This window comes from Callithrix jacchus, chromosome 8, assembly GCF_049354715.1.
Source record: "Callithrix jacchus isolate 240 chromosome 8, calJac240_pri, whole genome shotgun sequence".
In the NCBI taxonomy this organism is placed as follows: Eukaryota; Metazoa; Chordata; class Mammalia; order Primates; family Cebidae; genus Callithrix; species Callithrix jacchus.
Window position 1 is genome coordinate 84,802,703 of NC_133509.1, and position 17,930 is coordinate 84,820,632.

General features: G+C 41.1%; 1 protein-coding gene across 3 annotated transcripts in view; it reads right to left on the reverse strand.

Annotated features, from left to right (window-relative positions):
* Nucleotides 1–17,930, reverse strand: part of L2HGDH (L-2-hydroxyglutarate dehydrogenase) — a 70,156-nt gene that overhangs the window by 30,227 nt on the left and 21,999 nt on the right. For 2 of the 3 annotated variants that reach the window (XM_002753880.6, XM_054239918.2), the window contains exons 5-6: nt 12,932–13,094; nt 7,228–7,262 (exon numbers count right to left, since the gene is read on the reverse strand). The exons of the other annotated variant lie outside the window; for it this stretch is intronic. In XM_002753880.6, coding sequence (XP_002753926.2) covers nt 7,228–7,262; nt 12,932–13,094 — 198 coding nt within the window. The remainder of the gene's footprint in view (nt 1–7,227; nt 7,263–12,931; nt 13,095–17,930) is intronic. 3 annotated transcript variants of the gene reach the window in all.

Below are 17,930 nucleotides of genomic sequence, written 5' to 3' on the forward strand. Positions count from 1 at the left end.
AACATAAGGAGACCTTGTCTTCATAAGTTTTATTAGAGATAAAGTCTCTAATAAAAAAAAAAAATTTGAAGAAGGCAAAAATAAGCCATGCATGTCTATTGCTCTTTCATAAGTGAAGCAGATTTTTCCCCCATATCCAATGTATAAGTCTTTAATTAGCAAATCCTCCCTGCAAAAAAATTATTTTTAAAATCCCCTGCCAAGCACAGTGGCTCACACCCGTAATCCCAGCACTCTGGGAGGCTGAGATGGGTGGATCACTTGGGGCCAGGAGTTGAAGACCAGCCTGGCCAAATGGCAAAGCCCTGTCTCTACTAAAAATGCAAAAATTAACCAAGCATGGTGAGACACACCTGTAATCCCAGCAACTCATGTTGCTGAGGCACAACAATCACATTAATCTGTGAGGCGGAGCTTGTAGACAGCCAAGATCGTGCCTCTGCACTCCAGCCTGGGCAACAGAGTGAGACTGTCTCAAAAAGAAAAGTTTCCTTTTAACTTTTCATAAATCCATTTCAACTTGGTAAGTGTACCTCCCAATTTAAAATTTGAACCCCCAAACTATACTAACTTAAAATGCCAAAATAAAGAACAGCAAGTATCATAACTGTGGGTAAAGTATATATCCACTGGTATATCATAGGCCCCTGTATACATTCTATCAAATAATACTATACTCTAGTGAAAATGTCCCTTAGATGAAGGCGGGCACAGAAATGGAATTTTAATTCTTCTTTGAATGGAAAGCCTGCCACGTGGGTCACGCGACCCAGCAAATCTGATGGTCATCGAAGTGTCTGCAGCAGACAGTCATGCTTTATAAAGCCCTTGGCAGGCACCTGTAGGCAAATAACACCACAGAACTTTAGGGTTTTTAGAGGAAAGTTATACCATCCTCTGCAGATAACTATTCTCCTTTCGAGAAAGTGCTTCTGGCTTTGACTGAACACTTGACCACAGGTCACTAAATTGCCATATGAACTACCCATTATTAACCGGGTATTGCTATCTGACTCATCAAGCAACAAAATTAGTGTTAACAGCAGCATTCTGTCATCAAGAATTATAAGGGTTGTACAGGTCCTGCTGGCACACATAAGTTGCAGAGGCAAGTGGTTCAAATTCCCATGGTCCCTACTCCTGCTAAATTGCCTCCTTCCTATCAACTTGTCTCTAGCCTCACAGGGAATTCTCTATGACCAGTTGGCCAAGGAAGAAAAAATATAGGCCAGGTTTACGAATGGTTCTGCACAATATTCTGATACCACACAAAAGTGAACAGCCACAGCACCAGAGCCCCACACATGCAAGGCCCTGAAGGACTGTGGTGAAGGAAAATATTCTCAGTGAGCAGATCTATGAACACTACACTTGGTTGTTTATCTTACTTTAGAAGGACAGATGGCCAAGAGGTATGGATCTACACTGTTTCATGTGCAACAACTAATGGTTTGGCTGGATGGACAGGGAAGGGACCTCTGGAGAAAGCTATATGAATGGACCACTCCAAATAGCTTCAGAGAGTAAAGATATTTGAGTTCCATATGACTGCTCACTGAAAAATAACCTTGGTCAAGGACGATTTTAATAATCAGTAGAAAAAGATGACCTGCTCTATGGATGTTAGTTAGCTTCTTTCTCTAGGCACCCCTGTCTTTACCTGATGGCATCATGAACTAAGTGATTAGGCATTAAAGATAGTCTCCAATAAATGGTGCTGGGAAAACTGGATATATCCATGCAAAAGAATGAAACTGGACTCCTATCTTATATCATTCACAAAAATTAACTTGAACTGGATTAAGTATTAAAATTAAAAGATTAAAGATTTTAGATTAAAAACTAAGACTCTTGGAAGAAAACATCGGGGAGACACGGGTCTTAGCAATGATTTTTTTTTTGATAGGGCATCAAAAGCAAAAATAAACAAGTGGTACTGTATCAAACTAAAAAGCTCTGCAGCATTATTCACAAGAGCTGTATCAAACTAAAAAGCTCTGTACAATAAAAAGACAGCCTACAGATTGGAGAAAATATTTGCAAACCATATATCTGATAACAAGTTAATATCCAAAATACATAAGAAACTCATATAACTCAAAAGCAAAAGAACAAATGAGCTGATTAAAAAATGGGCAAAGAAGCTGGGCATGGCAGCACGTGCCTACAATCCCACTACTTGGGAGGCTGAGGCAGCAGGACAGTTTGAGCCCAGGAGTTTGAGGCTGTAGTGGGCCATGATCATGCCAGTGAACTTCAGCCAGGGTGATAAAGACCCTGTCTCAAAAAAAAAAAAAAAGGCGGGGGGGGGACAAAGGACCTGAATATATATTTTTATGTATTTGTTTTTCAAAGAAGATATACAGATAGCCAACAGATACATGTAAAGGTGTTCAAATCACTAATCCTCAGGAAAATCAAAACCACAATAAGATATTATCTCGCATCTGTCAGGATGTCTATTATCAAAAAGACAAAAGAAAACAAGCATTGGTAAGGATGCAGGATGCCCTCTTGATGGGAATGTAAATTGGACAGCCATCACAGGAAATGGTATGGATGTTCCTTGAAAAATTAAAAATAGAACTACCATATAATTTCCTCTGGGTATACACCCAAAGAAAACAAAACCAGTAACTCAAGGAGATATCTGCATTCTCACGTTCATTGCAGCATTATTCACAACAGCCAAGACATGAGAACAACTTAAGTGTCCACTGACAGATGAATGGATAAAGAAAATATGATCTATATCCACAATGTAATACTATTCAATCATGAAAAGGAGGAAATCCTGCCATTTGTGACAATATGGATGAGTGTGGAAGATACTGTGCTAAGTGAAATAAGCCAGACAGTGAAAAGCAAATATTGTATGACCTCAATTACATGTGGGATGTAAAAAGTTGAACTTATTGGCTGGGAATGGTGGCTCACACCTGTAATTCCAGCACTTTGGGAGGCTGATGTGGGCGGATCATGAGGTCAGGAGTTTGACATCAGCCTGCCCAACATAGCAAAACCCCACCTCTACTAAAAATACAAAAAATTAGCTGGGCATGGTGGTGGACACCTGTAATCCCAGCTACTCGAGAGGCTGAGGCAGGAGAATCACTTGAACCAGTGAGGCAGAGGTTGCAGTAAGCCGAGATAGTACCACTGTACTTCAGCCTGGGTGACAAGAGCAAAATGCCATCTCAAAAAACAAAAAACAAAAAATTCACGTTGAACTCATAGAAAAAGAGTGTACAATGATGGTTGCTAGGGACTGGGAGGGGAGTGGGCTGGAATGGGATGATATTAGTCAAAGGGTACAAATTTTCAGTTATAGGATGACTAAGTTCTAGAAATCTAATATACAGCATGGCGACTATAGGTAATAAAATACTGTATGGTATATTACTAAGATAGCAAATAGTGTTCTCATCACACACACATAAATAGTAACTATGTGAGGTGACAGATGTGACATCAAATAACTTGATTGTGATAATCATTTCACAATGTAAACATAAAGCTGAGAAAATCAGTTATGTAGCAAGGATGGAGGTGATGCATAGGCTTGGCAACATGGACTTACTCACCAAGGCTGATCTGTCTACAGCTACTACTGAGTGATCAATCTGCCAGCAACAGAGATCAACAGAGCCACTGATATGGTCCCTAGACCATTTTCATCATAGAAAAGGCAGCACTTATTTCTCACTGGAATAGACATTTGCTCTGAATATAAATTTGTCTTCCCTGCCTACAATGCTTCTGCCAAAGTCACCATGTGTGAACTTGTGAGAGGTTTTATTCACCATCATGGTATTTTACACAGAAGCATTACTTCTGATCAATGAACTTACTCTGTAGCAAATGAAATGCAGCTATAGGCTCAGACCCATGGAATTCACTGATTTTACCATTTTCCTCATCACCCTGAAGCCACTGGGTGACAGAAACTGAAATGGGCTTTAGAAGTAATAGCACTAGCTGGCTGGCAACTCCTTGCAGGGCTGGGGCAATGTCCTCCAGGATGCTCCGTGTGCTGTAAATCAATGATTAATATATGGTGTTGTTTCTCCCATAGCCAGAATTCACAGGTCTGAAAACTGAGGTAGAAATGAGTGGTTCCTTACTATTACCCCGATGATCCACTACATGAAATTTTTGCACTCTATCCCCACAAGTTTAGTCTTATTATCTAGAGTTCTTAGTTCCCAAGGGAGAAATACTTCCGTTAGAGAATGAGCAGTGGTTCCATTAAACTGGAATTTGATACTGCAACACCTGGCCACTTTGGCCTCCCAAAGTGCTGGGATTATAGCGTGAGCCACTGCGCCCTTGCCAGTAAATCAAAGAGGGTATTGCTGTACTGAATTGGTTAACTAATCCTGACTCTCAAGAAAATAGAGTTGCTACCACAACTAGGCTTGGAGATGACAAAGAGGAATATGCCTTGAATACGTATCTCCTGAAGCTTCTCTTGGTATTCCCATATCCTGCTATAAAAGTTACCAAAAACTACCTTGACCCAGAACAGCCAGGGCTGCTAATGGCACAGACTTCAGGAATGAAAGTTTGAGCTACCCTCCCAAACTAGAAACCATGACCAGCTGAGATGCTTGCCAAATGCAAAGAGAATATGAAATGAATAGCAGGGGGAAGGAAATTATAAATATTGACTATAGCCACATAGTTACAGAAACGAGGGATGTTATAATCTGAGTAGTTCTTTACTTTAAAATAATAAATGTATTTGTCTATACATTACCTAATTCATTCTTTATTCCCACTGCTACAGACTGAATTGTGCCCCCCGCAACCCCAATTCATATGTTGAAGCCCCAACTTTCGATGTGAACTATATTTGGAGACAGGGCCTTTATGGAGGTAATTAAGGTTAAATTAGGTCACAAAGGTAGGGACTAATCCAATATGACTAGTATCCTTATAAGGGGAAGACACCCAAGATTATGCTCTCTCTTTCCAGGCAGACACAGAGAAGAGGCCATGTGAGGACACAGTAAGAAGACAGCCATTCACAAGCCAAAAATCAACCCTACCAGCACCTTAATCTTGGACTTCTAGCCTCCAGAACTGTGGGCTACTCATTTTGTGCTCTTTTGTTATGCAGTCTGAGAAGATTAATACACTCATCTCTACCATTCCTGCGTAATCTAACACAGGGTTTCTCAACCTCAGTACTACTGACTTTGGGCTAGACATTTCTTTGTTTTGGAGGCCTGTTCCCCACACTGAAGGATGCTTAGCAACATTCCTGGTATCTACCCACCAAATCACAGTACCTGTGCCCCTCCCCGCTCCCAGTTGTGAGAATCAAAAATGTTGGGGCTGATCACTCACATCTATAATCCCAGCACTTTGGGGGGCTGAGGTGGGTGGATCACCTGAGGTCGGGAGTTCAAGATCAGCCTGAACAACATGGAGAAATCCTGTCTCTATTAAAAATACAAAATTAGCTGAGTGTGGTGGCACATGCCTATAATTTCAACTACTAGCAAGGCTGAGGCAGGATAATCACTTGAACCTGGGAGGTGGAGGCTGGGGTGAACTGAGATTGTACCATCGCACTCCAGCCTAGGCAACAAGAGTAAAATGCTGTTTCAAAAAAAAAAAAAAAACAAAATGCCTCCAAACATTGCCAAATGCTCCCTGAGGAGCAAAACTGCTTCAAGTTGAGAACTACTAATCTAAAATGCTTAAATAGTGGTTAACCTTATATCTTAGCATTTAAGTCACAGGATCTCAGAGGGGGTGTGTAACTCAACTAGAAAAAAATTAAACATAATCCAGGATGGATAAAGTAGACTTTGTAACTTTTTTTTTTTTTAAAGACGGGGTTTCGCCATGTGGGTCAGGCTGGTCTTGAACTCACAAACTCAGGTGATCTGCTCGCATTGGTCTCCAAAGTGCTTAAATTACAGACGTGAGCCACCATGCCCAGCCTGTAACCTTTTTTGAAACGGAGTCTCGTGCTGTCACCAGGCTGAAGTGCAGTGGCGCAATCTTGGCTCACTGCAACCTCCACCTCTCGGGTTCAAGCAATTCTCCTGCCTCAGCCTCTGGAGTAGCTGGGACTACAGGGGCACACCACCACGTCCAGCTAATTTTTCTGTATTTTTAGTAGAGAAGAGGTTTTACCATGTTGGTTAGGATGGTCTTGATCTCCTGACCTCGTGATCTGCCTGCCTCGGCCTCTCAATGTGCTGGGATTATAGGCGTGAGCCACTGCACCCAGCCCAATTTTGTATATTTTTTGAGAGTTAATTAGCATGTCTTCAATCCTATGAAGGATAGTTATACCTTGTTAGGTAAAAACATACTTTTACTACTGTCTTTATTTGGAAGCTAATCTGCTTCTAAAGTTATAAAGGGCATGGATGGATGTCAGGTTGACAAAGGGTAAACTATACGGATTTGTACAGGGTCCATTTGGTTAAGCTGGGAACTATGCTCGACAGAATCCCCTTCTCTTCAGACGGTTCCAACTTAAAGTTGATGAAAACAGGAGCTGCATATAATCTGGTGGCAAAAGTAAGTCAGCAGGCATTATTCTCTGAAGGTTGTCCTAGTCCAATGAGATGACAAAAAGGATACCCACTGTCCAGTGAATTCCAGCTCCATATTCAGGTCTGTTTCCCAATTACTGATCCATCAACTTTCTTCTGATTCTCTGCTTCCCCAGAAACTTCCACAATTGTGTAAGGTCTTATTCCCATAATAAATTCTATAGCAGTCATTAATGACTCTGCTCCCTTGCATACAACCTAATGCAGCGAACCTACAAGGAATTCACTGCTTCTATGCCATTCAGTGGTTCTTGCTTCAGGTCTATATGAAGATGAAAGAAAGCAGTCCATCTCCCTCTGTACAACCTGCATACTCTCTCTAACGAAGTCTTCTAATTTATAGAGTTAATAAGTTAGTGGAGCTCAGTAGGCAGAGTGATAAAATATCTATCAGTTTTGCCCTAAAATTAAATACTGCATATGCTTATAATCTTGTTCTTTGCCAGCACAGCCACTTTATGAGGACATTCCAAGTTCAAACCCTCCTTAAAAGAAAAGCTGCTAAACTGCCCTAAAAGAAATTCTCTCATTACTTTTATATCAGACAAACGTCATTCAATAACTTAAAATACAGCACTGTGGATTAATTTAATTTTTAAGAAAGGGGAGGGAAAGAAAGTAACCAGCAGTTTTGCTTAAGAATCTTTACCTTTGTATTCTTTATAACAATCAGATATTTCATTTCTGAAAAAAAGAATAAGTAAAACATTTTTTTAGGCCAACATGATTTGAAATATTATACTGGTAACAAATGTAAATAATTTTTTCCTGTCATTATGATTGCACCCTACAGTTTATTCTGAAACTTTTTACCAAATAATGATTAAATACATTCATACTTAACAACATATAACACTCCAGCTGTTTTTAGCTTAATTTTAACTCATCTATACTTATAAATTAGTCTCCACCTAACCTCTAACATAGACATAGCTTTTCTCTGAACTATAATCCTGGAAATCACACTGTAAAATGGATCATGATAAATCAGTATGTATTTTTCCCCAGAGCTAAAGCTATAATATGAGAAACCTTGTCATCCAAGTGTTGCTTACTGGATTCCTTGCAGGTTCCATGTTTTCTAGAGAAGCAAGAGTTCTCACGACACAAAAACTTCCAATAAAAAACTGACCATTTTTTAAATTAGTTCCCACTCAGATACATGGGATCTCAAAGTTTTATAAAGCATACGTAGAGCAGATGAAGAACACAATCTACTTGTTATCATAAATTTGATTTATTATGCTGCCTACCTAAAGGAATCCTAATTATTTAACAATTTTGTTCATCATCTTAGAATTTAGAAAGACAGATGATTCAGATAGCCTAGATCTCCCTAAAAACCTGTCAAAGGGTTGGGTGGGGTGGCTCACACCTGTAATCCCAGCACTTTGGGAGGCTGAGACCGGTGGATCCTGAGGTCAGCCTGGCCAACATGGTGAAACCCTGTCTCTACTAAAAATACAAAAAAGTTGGCAGGGCATGATGGTAGGTGCTCGTAATCCCAGCTACTTGGGAGGCTGAGGCAGGAGAATCGCTTGATCCTGGGAGGCGAGGTGTAGTGAGCTGAGATTGTGCCACTGCACTCTAGCCTGGGCACCAGTGCAAGACTCCATCTCAAAAAAAAACAAAAACAAAAACAAAACTGTCAATGTAGAAAGAACACTACTTTTTTTCTCCTTCAAATTTCTCAACAGCAAACAGAAGGCTCAAAAATCTATCATTTGGACAAAAAGAAAAAATTAATGCCCTCAAAGCAAAACAAAACAAACTTTAAGCGCAGTCTGAAACTGTGGGGGTGAGGTGGGTGAGTTCCAAATGGCCAGGTCACTTTATGACCTTAAGCTGTCATTTTGACATTCTGAAACCTGGGTTTGTCTAAGAATCACTAAAGTCTTATTAGTAGGTGCTATTTCCAGACAGTCGGATTCAGTAAGTCTGGTTGATGCTAAAATTTGCATTTTGGGACAGGCACAATGGCTCGTTCTTGTAATCCCAGGATTTTGGGAGGCCAAGATGGGCAGGTCACTTGAGCTTGGGGGCTCAAGACTAGCATGGGCTGGGTTGGTGGACGCAGTGGCTCACGCATGTAATTCTAATACCTTGGGAGGCCGAGGTGAGTGGATCACGAAGTCAGGAGATCGAGGCTACCCTGGCTGACACAGTGAAATCTGGTCTCTGCTAAAAATACAAAAAAAAATTAGCTGGGTATGGTGCCACGCACCTATAGTCCCAGCTACTTGGGAGGCTGAGGCAGGAGAATTGCTTGAACCCAGGAGGCGGAGGTTGCAGTGAGCCAGGATTGTGCCACTGCACTCCAGCCTGGGCAACAGAGCAAGACTTCGTCAAAAAAAAAAAACCCAGCATAGGCAACATGTGAGACCTCATCTCTTTTCATAGTAAGAAAGAAAGGAAGAAAAGGGAAGGGAAAAAAATGGGGAAAATGGAAGCAAAGGAAAAGGAAAGGAAAGGGGAGGGGAGGGGAGGGAAGTGGAGGTAAGGGGAGGAGAGGGGAGGGGAGGGGAGGAGGAGGAGGAGGGGGGCCAAGATGGGTGGGTTACCTGAGGTCAGGAGTTTGAGACTAGGGTTGTGAAACCCTGTCTACTAAAAATACAAAATTAACTGGGCTTGATGGTACATGCCTGTAATCCCAGCTACTCAGGAGGCTGAGGCAGGAGAATCGATTCAACTCAGGTTGGAATAAGCCAAGATCGTGCCATTGCACTCTGGTCTGGGCAATAGAGTGAGACTCCATCTCAAAAGAAGAAAAAAAAAGGAATATACAAGAAAAAGTTTTTTTTGAAATTACTCCTTGGTGGTCACTTCTCTAAGACTGAGCCATATGGTTCACTGCCTTTTTTTTTTTTCCGGCCTTTTTTTTGAGATGGAAGCTCACTCTGTTGCCCAGGCTGGAAAGCAGTATAGTGGTGCAATCTCAGCTCACTGCAGCCTCCACCTATTGGATTCCAGCGATTCTCCTGCCTCAGCCTCCCAAGTAGCTGGGATTACAGGCACACACTATCACACCCAGATAATTTTTGTATTTTTACATGTTGGCAAGTCTGGTCTGGAACTCCTGACCTCAGGTGATCCGCCAGCCTCAGCCTCCCAAAGCATGGGATTACAGACATGAGCCACCACACCTCCCAGGTCACTGCTTTACACAGACATATTTACAGCTATTAATAAAAAGGATCAGTTCAGTCCTGTTTGGTCTTCACATAGACACCAGGTTTGCCAATTTTCCTACTGACTATGTTTGCCATTTGGAGATATAGAACCTAAATAGTTATACCAGTAAGCTAGACATTTGAGTCCCATAGGATTTTGCAAGTCAAAAAAAAAATTTTTTTTTTTTTTTTTTGAGACGGAGTTTTGCTGTTGTTAGCCAGACTGGAGTGCAATGGCACGATCTCGGCTCACCACAACCTCCGCCTCCTGGGTTCAAGCAATTCTTCTGCCTCAGCCTCCCGAGTAGCTGAAACTACAGGTGCACACCACCATGCCCAGCTAATTTTTTGTATTTTTAGTAGAGACGGGGTTTCACCATATTGACCAGGATGCTCTCGATCTCTTGACCTCATGATCCACCCGCCTCTGCCTCCCAAAGTGCTGGAATTATAGGTGTGAGCCACAGCGCCTGGCCTCAAAAAAAAGTTTATTAAAGATGGGGTCTCATCATGTTTCTCAGGCTGGTCTTGAACTCCTGAGTCAAGCAACCCACCTACCTCAGCCTCCCCAAGTGCTGGGATTACAGGTGTGAGCCACTGTGCCCAGCCCTAAAAAAAAATTTTTTTTGAGATAGGATCTCACTCTGTTGCCCAGGCTGGAGGGCAATGGTGCAGTTATAGCTCACTGCAGCCTCAAACTCCTGTGCTCAAGCAATCCTCCTGCCTCAGCCTCCTAAATAGCTGGGACTACAGGTGTGTGCTTACCACATCCAGCTAATTTTTAAAATTTTTTGGAGAGATAGGGTCTCCTTATGTTGCCCAGGCTGGTCTTATACTGGCCTCAAGTGATCTTCCCTCCTTGGCCTCTCAAAGTACTTTTGCAAATTTTAATTTTACCATTTGATTTGCTGTCCAGACTTCTAATGGAGAGAGAAAGGCAAAAACAATTCTCCAGAATAGCATGTGTTCCCTAGGAGTGATAAAGTCTAGCACAGTGGAAGACTAATTTACATGTTTATGTAGATGAATAAACCAAAAAGGAGATGTCATATGAAAATTTTTCTCTCCTTTCCAAGAGCATAATAAATTATCATTCAGGCTGGGTGCAGTGGCTCATGCCTATAATCCCAACACTTTGAGAAGCTGAGGCAGGATAATTGCTTGAACCCAGGAGGCAGAGGTTGCAGTGAACCAAAATTATGCCACGGCATTCCAGCCTGGGCAACAAGGTGAAACTCCATCACAAAAATACAAATAAATTATCATTCATAGTTACAAAACTCTGATTTTATAGGAACTTTCAAAATTCTTCAATTCATGGTTCTTTGTCCTTTAGTCTATGGGTTTATTTCTATTCCTGGTTGTTCAAACTAGTCTAACTGTAAGTCTAGAGCAATGGTTCTCAACCAAGAGTGATTTCTTCACCCCCAACTCTCTGGGAACATTTGCCAACGTTTAGAGACATTATTAATTGTCATCACTTGGGGCCATGATGATACTGGCATCTAGTGGACAGAAGCCAGGGTTACTGCAAAACATCCTGCAGTGCACTGGATAGCCCCCTACAACAAAGAATAATCTGCCCCAGTATCAATAGTGTCAGGATTAAGCAACCTTTCCTAGACCTCCCCTCTGCAATTACTTTGGTGTCCTACTTTCCTAGTCCAGCCTCTTAGCTTCCACCTTCCTGTTGTGCTTCAAAGCCAGTCTTTTTCCTTCGTTCTAACCACCCAATTTCTCAGACTATTCTGTCTTCATTAAACCAATGAAGCTTTCCACCGGCATCTTGTTAATTTGAAAACCTTGCCCGTTATTCAGCTTGTGGGGAACATGGTATGGGTCCAGTATAGTTCAGTAATTAACCATGTGGGCTTTAGGTATAGACAGTCTGAGTTCAAATCCAAACTCCACCACTTACTACTTGTACAACCACAGCCAAGTTTCTTACTCTCTCTGTGCCTCAGTTTTCTCACCCTTAAAAATGTGAGTAAAAATGGTACCCTGCCACAGAGAATTGTAAGAGTCAAATGAGTTAATACTTGGAAAGCATCAAGTACTTAAAAAATGTTAGCTACTGGCCAGACACAGTGGTTCATGCCCGTAATACTAGCACTTTGGGAGGTCGAGTGGGCAGATCAATTGAGTCCAGGCATTCAAGAGCAGCCTGGGCAACACTGTGGAACCCCATCTCTATAAAAAATACAAAAATTGGGCCAGGTATGGTGGCTCACACCTGTAATCCTGGCACTTTGGGAGGCTGAGGAGGGGGAATCACTTAAGCTTGGGAGTTCTATACCACCCTGGGCAACATAGTGAGACCTCGTCTGTATAAAAATTAAAATTAAAAGGAAGAAAAATAGAAAAATTAGCCGGATGTAGTAGCAAGCACCTGTAGTTTCAGCTACTCTGGAGGCTGAGGTGGGAGGATCACTTGAGCCTGGGAGGTGAAGGTTACAGTGAGCTGGCATCGCACTGCACTCCAGCCTAGATGACAGAGTAAGACCCTGCCTCAAAAAAAAAAAAAAGGGCATTTTTAACAAACATTGCTAAGAGATTCTGACTCTAACATACAGGGCAGGGAAGTGTCTGGAGACTAATTTTCCATAAACAGCTTTGGCAGTTCAGATTTTAGCACTAGTCAGAAGTGTCGGATGAGGGCCTGGTTCTACCAGCACAAGACCCTCCAGGAATCACAGTTCTCTCACATTCAGTCTCATCCTTGTCCCTTCTACACCTACCTCTGGTTCTGCACCCTACTCTAGCCTACGTCCTACTGGTCCTCTCACCAGCACTACCCCCCAAAATATCCCAATTTAAAAAAAAAAATCAATATAAGTACAGCTGTTCTTTCATATTGAAGGAGGACAGGTTCCAGGAACCCCACGAATACCAAAATTCAAGGACACTCAAGTCCCTTATATCAAATGGCACAAAACATTTGCATATAACCTGTGCACATACTCTGGACAGTTTAGATAATCTCTACATTACTTATAATACCTAATGCAATGTAAATGGTATATTTTTTGTTATACTATCTATTTTATTTGTATTATATAATGTTCTACTGTTATTTTTTTTCCCCCCAAGTATTTTTCATCCATGGGTGGTTAAAACCACAGATGCAGAACTCATGGATATGGAGGGCTGACTATATTCAATAGAAAGACAAAGATGGCTTACCATCTATACTTCCTGAAGCCCCTTCTTTAGCCATTTCAATATTTTTTACTTCGAAATTGGTCAAGACAGAGCCACCTGCTTCCTGGAAATCTTGGGCAAATGACAAAGCCACCTGCCGATAGTCCACAATGCCAGTATGTGGACAATCAATAGCCATTAGACCCTGAAACAGAATTATGAAAAGATAACAGATAAGAGAAATAATACTTGCTAATAACAAAATCTCTAAAATCAAGAAACAATTTTGTCCTTTAGAGGAGTTGATTTTGCCAGGCTCTTCTTGCTGCTACAATGAGTTTTTCCATTTATTTATCCTTCACCATACCTTATTCTGATCTGATTCATATGAGTTGAATTCCATATCATCAAACAATTATGTTTTAAATAAGCTCTAGTGACATTTCCCCAGAAGTATATCATATGTTATACACAGTTAGTAAGAAATCAGAGTTGTTCTATCTACTCACAATGTTTGCAGAGCATTGCTTTGACTTGCTGCCCAGACCCTATCTTGGAGACTAAAAATATGGAATGAAGATTTTATGTGGTTAATTCAAACTTTTTCTTCAGGTAATACAAGAAATTAACGGACTGCTTTTGTTTCTGTTTTTGTCCCTCAAGACACATCCAAATCAATGTTCATCAGTCCGTAGATGAATGACCCATATAACACATCCTTATTTTTTTAGAATAACTGTTGAATGTGTCATTGCCTTGTCTAATTCTAAAGAAAAGGCTAAGAGGAGAATTTCACACAGTAAGTACTGACTACATTTTGGTGATCATTGTTAATTGCACCATTTTCTGTTGGCTTTTTTTGTATGTGAGTATATCTCCCAATCAATTTCCCCAAGAAAGTAGCCTGGTATCCAGGATAACATCCAGAAGCTGAATGCTATTGGTAAATTCTGCCATCTTCTCATTTGGCCAGCACAGCACTATCATCGTTGTGGTTTTAAAATAATATTTGATATAATACTATTGTAAAGCTCTCACTCTTGTATTCATCACCTATCATCACCCCAACACATTCACCTGCTTGGCCCTTGGAAGATTTTCACTTTGATATCTACCTGTGATGAATGTTTCCTAATGACAGGTCACACTGAGGGTAAAGATTTCCAAAACATCAACAGTCTCTTAACAAAGTAAAACCAATATTTGGTAAACTTCATCATTTTTATCTATAACAGTGGTGAGATTGATGGGGAAGGAGGACTTTATTGAAGACACCTTTAGAAAATAATCAAACTACATTTTCTACTATATATTGCCATCCCTAAATACATGTAAACACTAAAGATTACAATCTGGAATTACATTAAGTATATCACTTTTGTGGAGTTTTCCTGACAGTCTCATTTCTAGAATATGAGAGTATTTGCCAAGTATAGAAAATCATTCCTTCTGTTTTGATACAGTTGATAAAGATAAGACTTTATTTAGACCTAGTCATTGCCTAAATTCACATGTCAGTAACTATAACTCAATCAACCTATAAACAATATTTTGGATATGATAACCTTAGAAGCTCACTTAGGATAATACCAAGAGAGATTAGTCCATGAAAACTTCCTTACCTAGCATAAAATTATGTGACAAGTATAACAGAGGGATAAAAACATTCTGTAAAAGTGCTTCACTCTGAATCAATAGTTTTTTGCAATCCCAAATAGCTTCCTTATTCATCTTATGCCCCTATTACCCACCACAATGTCCGACACACTGAAGACACTCAAACAGTTACTGAAGGACTGAATTTGAGGGCTGTGTTTAAACATACTAGATTCTCCTCACTACCTTCCAGAACTTCCCTAGAAGGTGTCCCTTCTTTTCTTTCTCGCCTTGGCTTTTCCCCTCCTCATTAGATGCTGGTGTGCCCCACCTATACATGTGTGTTACAGAAAGGTGAAAGTTACCATCACCAAGCAATCCAATCCTCTGGCCTAGGACTACCTGCAAGGTAGAGGCTGCCAAGTTGGGGTGGTGTCAGTGAAAAGGCTAGCTATGTCTGTCACCCAGAAGGTTTGGCATGAACTGGTCAGGTCAGCAGGTCAGAGACTGAAATCTGAGGCCTTGGCAAGTCCAAACCAGTCAAGAACCAGGCAAGCAGGATAGGGAAGGTTGAGAGTACATCTCAGTCAGGATACAGAGGAACAGATGAACATGTAATCGACCAACAGTGTTAACAAAATGGCAAAAGCATCAGCAGACCAGAGGTCAGAGTAGCAGTGAGGATTTGCCCAAAGAGAGAGCAGTCAAGAGTTAACTTCAGCTACTCTGGGCATACTGCCTGTGGGGTAGCCCTGCTCTGCAAGTACTTTAAAAAAATAAAAAGAGGGCTCACGCCTGTAATCCCAGCACTTTGGGAGGCCAAGGCGGGTGGATCACGAGGTCAAGAGATCGAGACCATCCTGGTCAACATGGTGAAACCCCGTCTCTACTAAAAATACAAAAAATTAGCTGGGCACGGTAGCGCATGCCTGTAATTCCAGCTACTCAGGAGGCTGAGGCAGGAAAATTGCCTGAACCTAGGAGGTGAAGGTTGCGGTGAGCTGAGATTGCGCCATTGCACTCCAGCCTGGGTAACAAGAGTGAAACTCCGTCTCAAAAAAAAAAAAAAAAGAGTTATCCTCCCAAGTTTACAGAAGCAGTTTAAAATTTTCCAAGGGCCTCTCCATGATGACACTTGGGTTTTCTTAAAGGGACCTGGTCTAAGAAGCTCTTTAGAGATACCCTGGTAAACTTCTTTCTAGGGGGCCTGCAGAAAACAGAAGAGACCCGGTATCATGGACATTTTACCCACTATTCCTATACTAGTGGTGAGGTTGGTAGGGAAGGAAGACTTTACTCAAGACATCTTTGGAAAATAATCAAACTACATTTTCTACTGTACATTGCCATCCCTAAATACATGTAAACACAAATGATTACAACTTGGAATTATATAAAGTATGTCACTTCAGTGGAGGCCTCAGAGAGAAGGAGAATATGCCTCTTTTATAAGTTACTTTACTCATTCATCTTTTGAGTGGGGTTTGTCTCTGAAGCTTTCTTAAACACTTGTACTAAGCTAAAAGTGTTCCCTTAAGATTGATTCAGGAGTACCAGCTCTATAGAATACTTATCACTATATCAAAATTATATCTTCTTTTACACTATAACCTCCTTCATGTTGACAGTCATGCCTTATTCATCTTCATAGCTACAGTGCCTAACAAAATGTTTGAGACATACTAATCAAAAAACCTTTGGTTAAACCAAACAGAAAAAACACCAGTTCTGAGTCAGATCTTGGGATAGGGAACTCTTTAGGAGCTGTATAATGCTGGGAAAGCAACAGTTTCCTCATTTTTAAGACACAAAAATATGTATAATATACATATATGTAATTTTATTACCTATGCACACATATCTTATCGCCCTCATTCCAAGGACCTGTGATGGTCACATCATCAGGTGCTGAGAATAATATCCAGACTCATCCACAACCTTTACAACATCTGAAAAGTTTTGTTTTTTTAGGTAAAGTATGATATAAAGAATCATGGGTTCCTGTTCTGATTTTTTCTATCTTTAAAGCCCTAACAAGGATACACAACAAACAACAATCAGATAGACCAATTTCCCAATTTTCAATACCACTAGATAGCAGTAATCCTGTTTTTCAAACTCTACCATTAAATTATTTTCATAACCAAATCTACAATGGGGCCAGCAGCTCAGATGTAATTTTTCTTTTTAAAAACAATCTTGACATTTGAAAGACTTTTCATAAGCAAATAAAAATTAAAAGGTGTTTAAAATTGGCATGTCCTTTTGAAGGAAGTTACCAACTGTTTCATTCTTAAAGGTAATACTTGATAGGAGCACATCAGTGAAAGTCTTTTTTTTTGAGACGGAGTCTCGCTCTGTCTGTTGCCAGGCTGGAGTGCAGTGGCATGATCTTGGTTCACTGCCAAGTTCACCTCCCGGGTTCGAGCGATTATTCTGCCTCAGCCTCGCTAACAGCTGAGACTACAGGCAGGCACCACCACTCCCAGCCAATTTTTGTAATTTAAGTGGAGACAGAGTTTCACCATGTTGGCCAGGCTGGTCTTGATCTCTTGACCTCATGATCCGCCTGCCTCAGCCTCCCAAAGTGTTGGGATTACAACTGTGAGCTACTGCACCTGGTCTTTTTTTTTTTCTTTCTTGAGATGGTGTCTCACTCTGTTGCCTAGGCTGGAGTACAGTGGCACAATCTCGGCTCACTGCAACCTCTGCCTCCCAGGTTCAAGCAATTCTTCTGCCTCAGCCTCCCAACCAGCTAGAACTACCAATGCACACCACCACACCTGGCTAATTTTTGTATTTTTAGCAGAGACGGGGTTTCACCATAGTGGTCAGGCTGGTCTTGAACTCCTGACCTCATGATCCACCGCCTTGGCCTCCCAAAGTGCTTGGGGTTATAGGCATGAGCTGCCACACCCAGCTGTGAAAATCTTTTTAAAAATTTTTTGAAACTTTATTTGTAGTTGACACAAAATAATTGTATTTTTACTTTTGTCTTTCGTTTTTCTTTTTTTTTTTTTTTTTTGAGATGGAGTCTTGCTCTGTAGCACAGGCTGGAGTGCAGTGGCATGGTCTTGGCTCACTGCCACCTTCATCTCCCGGGTTCAAGTGATTCTCCTGCTTCAGCTTTCCAAGTAGCTCAGACTACAGGTGCATGCCACCATGCCTGGCTAATTTTTTGTATTTTTAGTAGAGACGGGGTTTCACTGTGTTATAATTATTTTTTTTTTTTGAGACAGAGTCTCACCTTGTTGCCCAGGCTGGAATGCAGCGACATAATCTTTGCTCACTGCAATTTCCACCTCCCAGGTTCAAGCAACTCTGCCTCAAACTCTCAAGTGGGAATGACTACAGGCGTCTGCCACCACACCCGGCTATTTTTTGTATTTTTAGTAGAGATGGGGTTTCACCATGTTGGCAAGGCTGGTCTCAAACTCCTGACTTC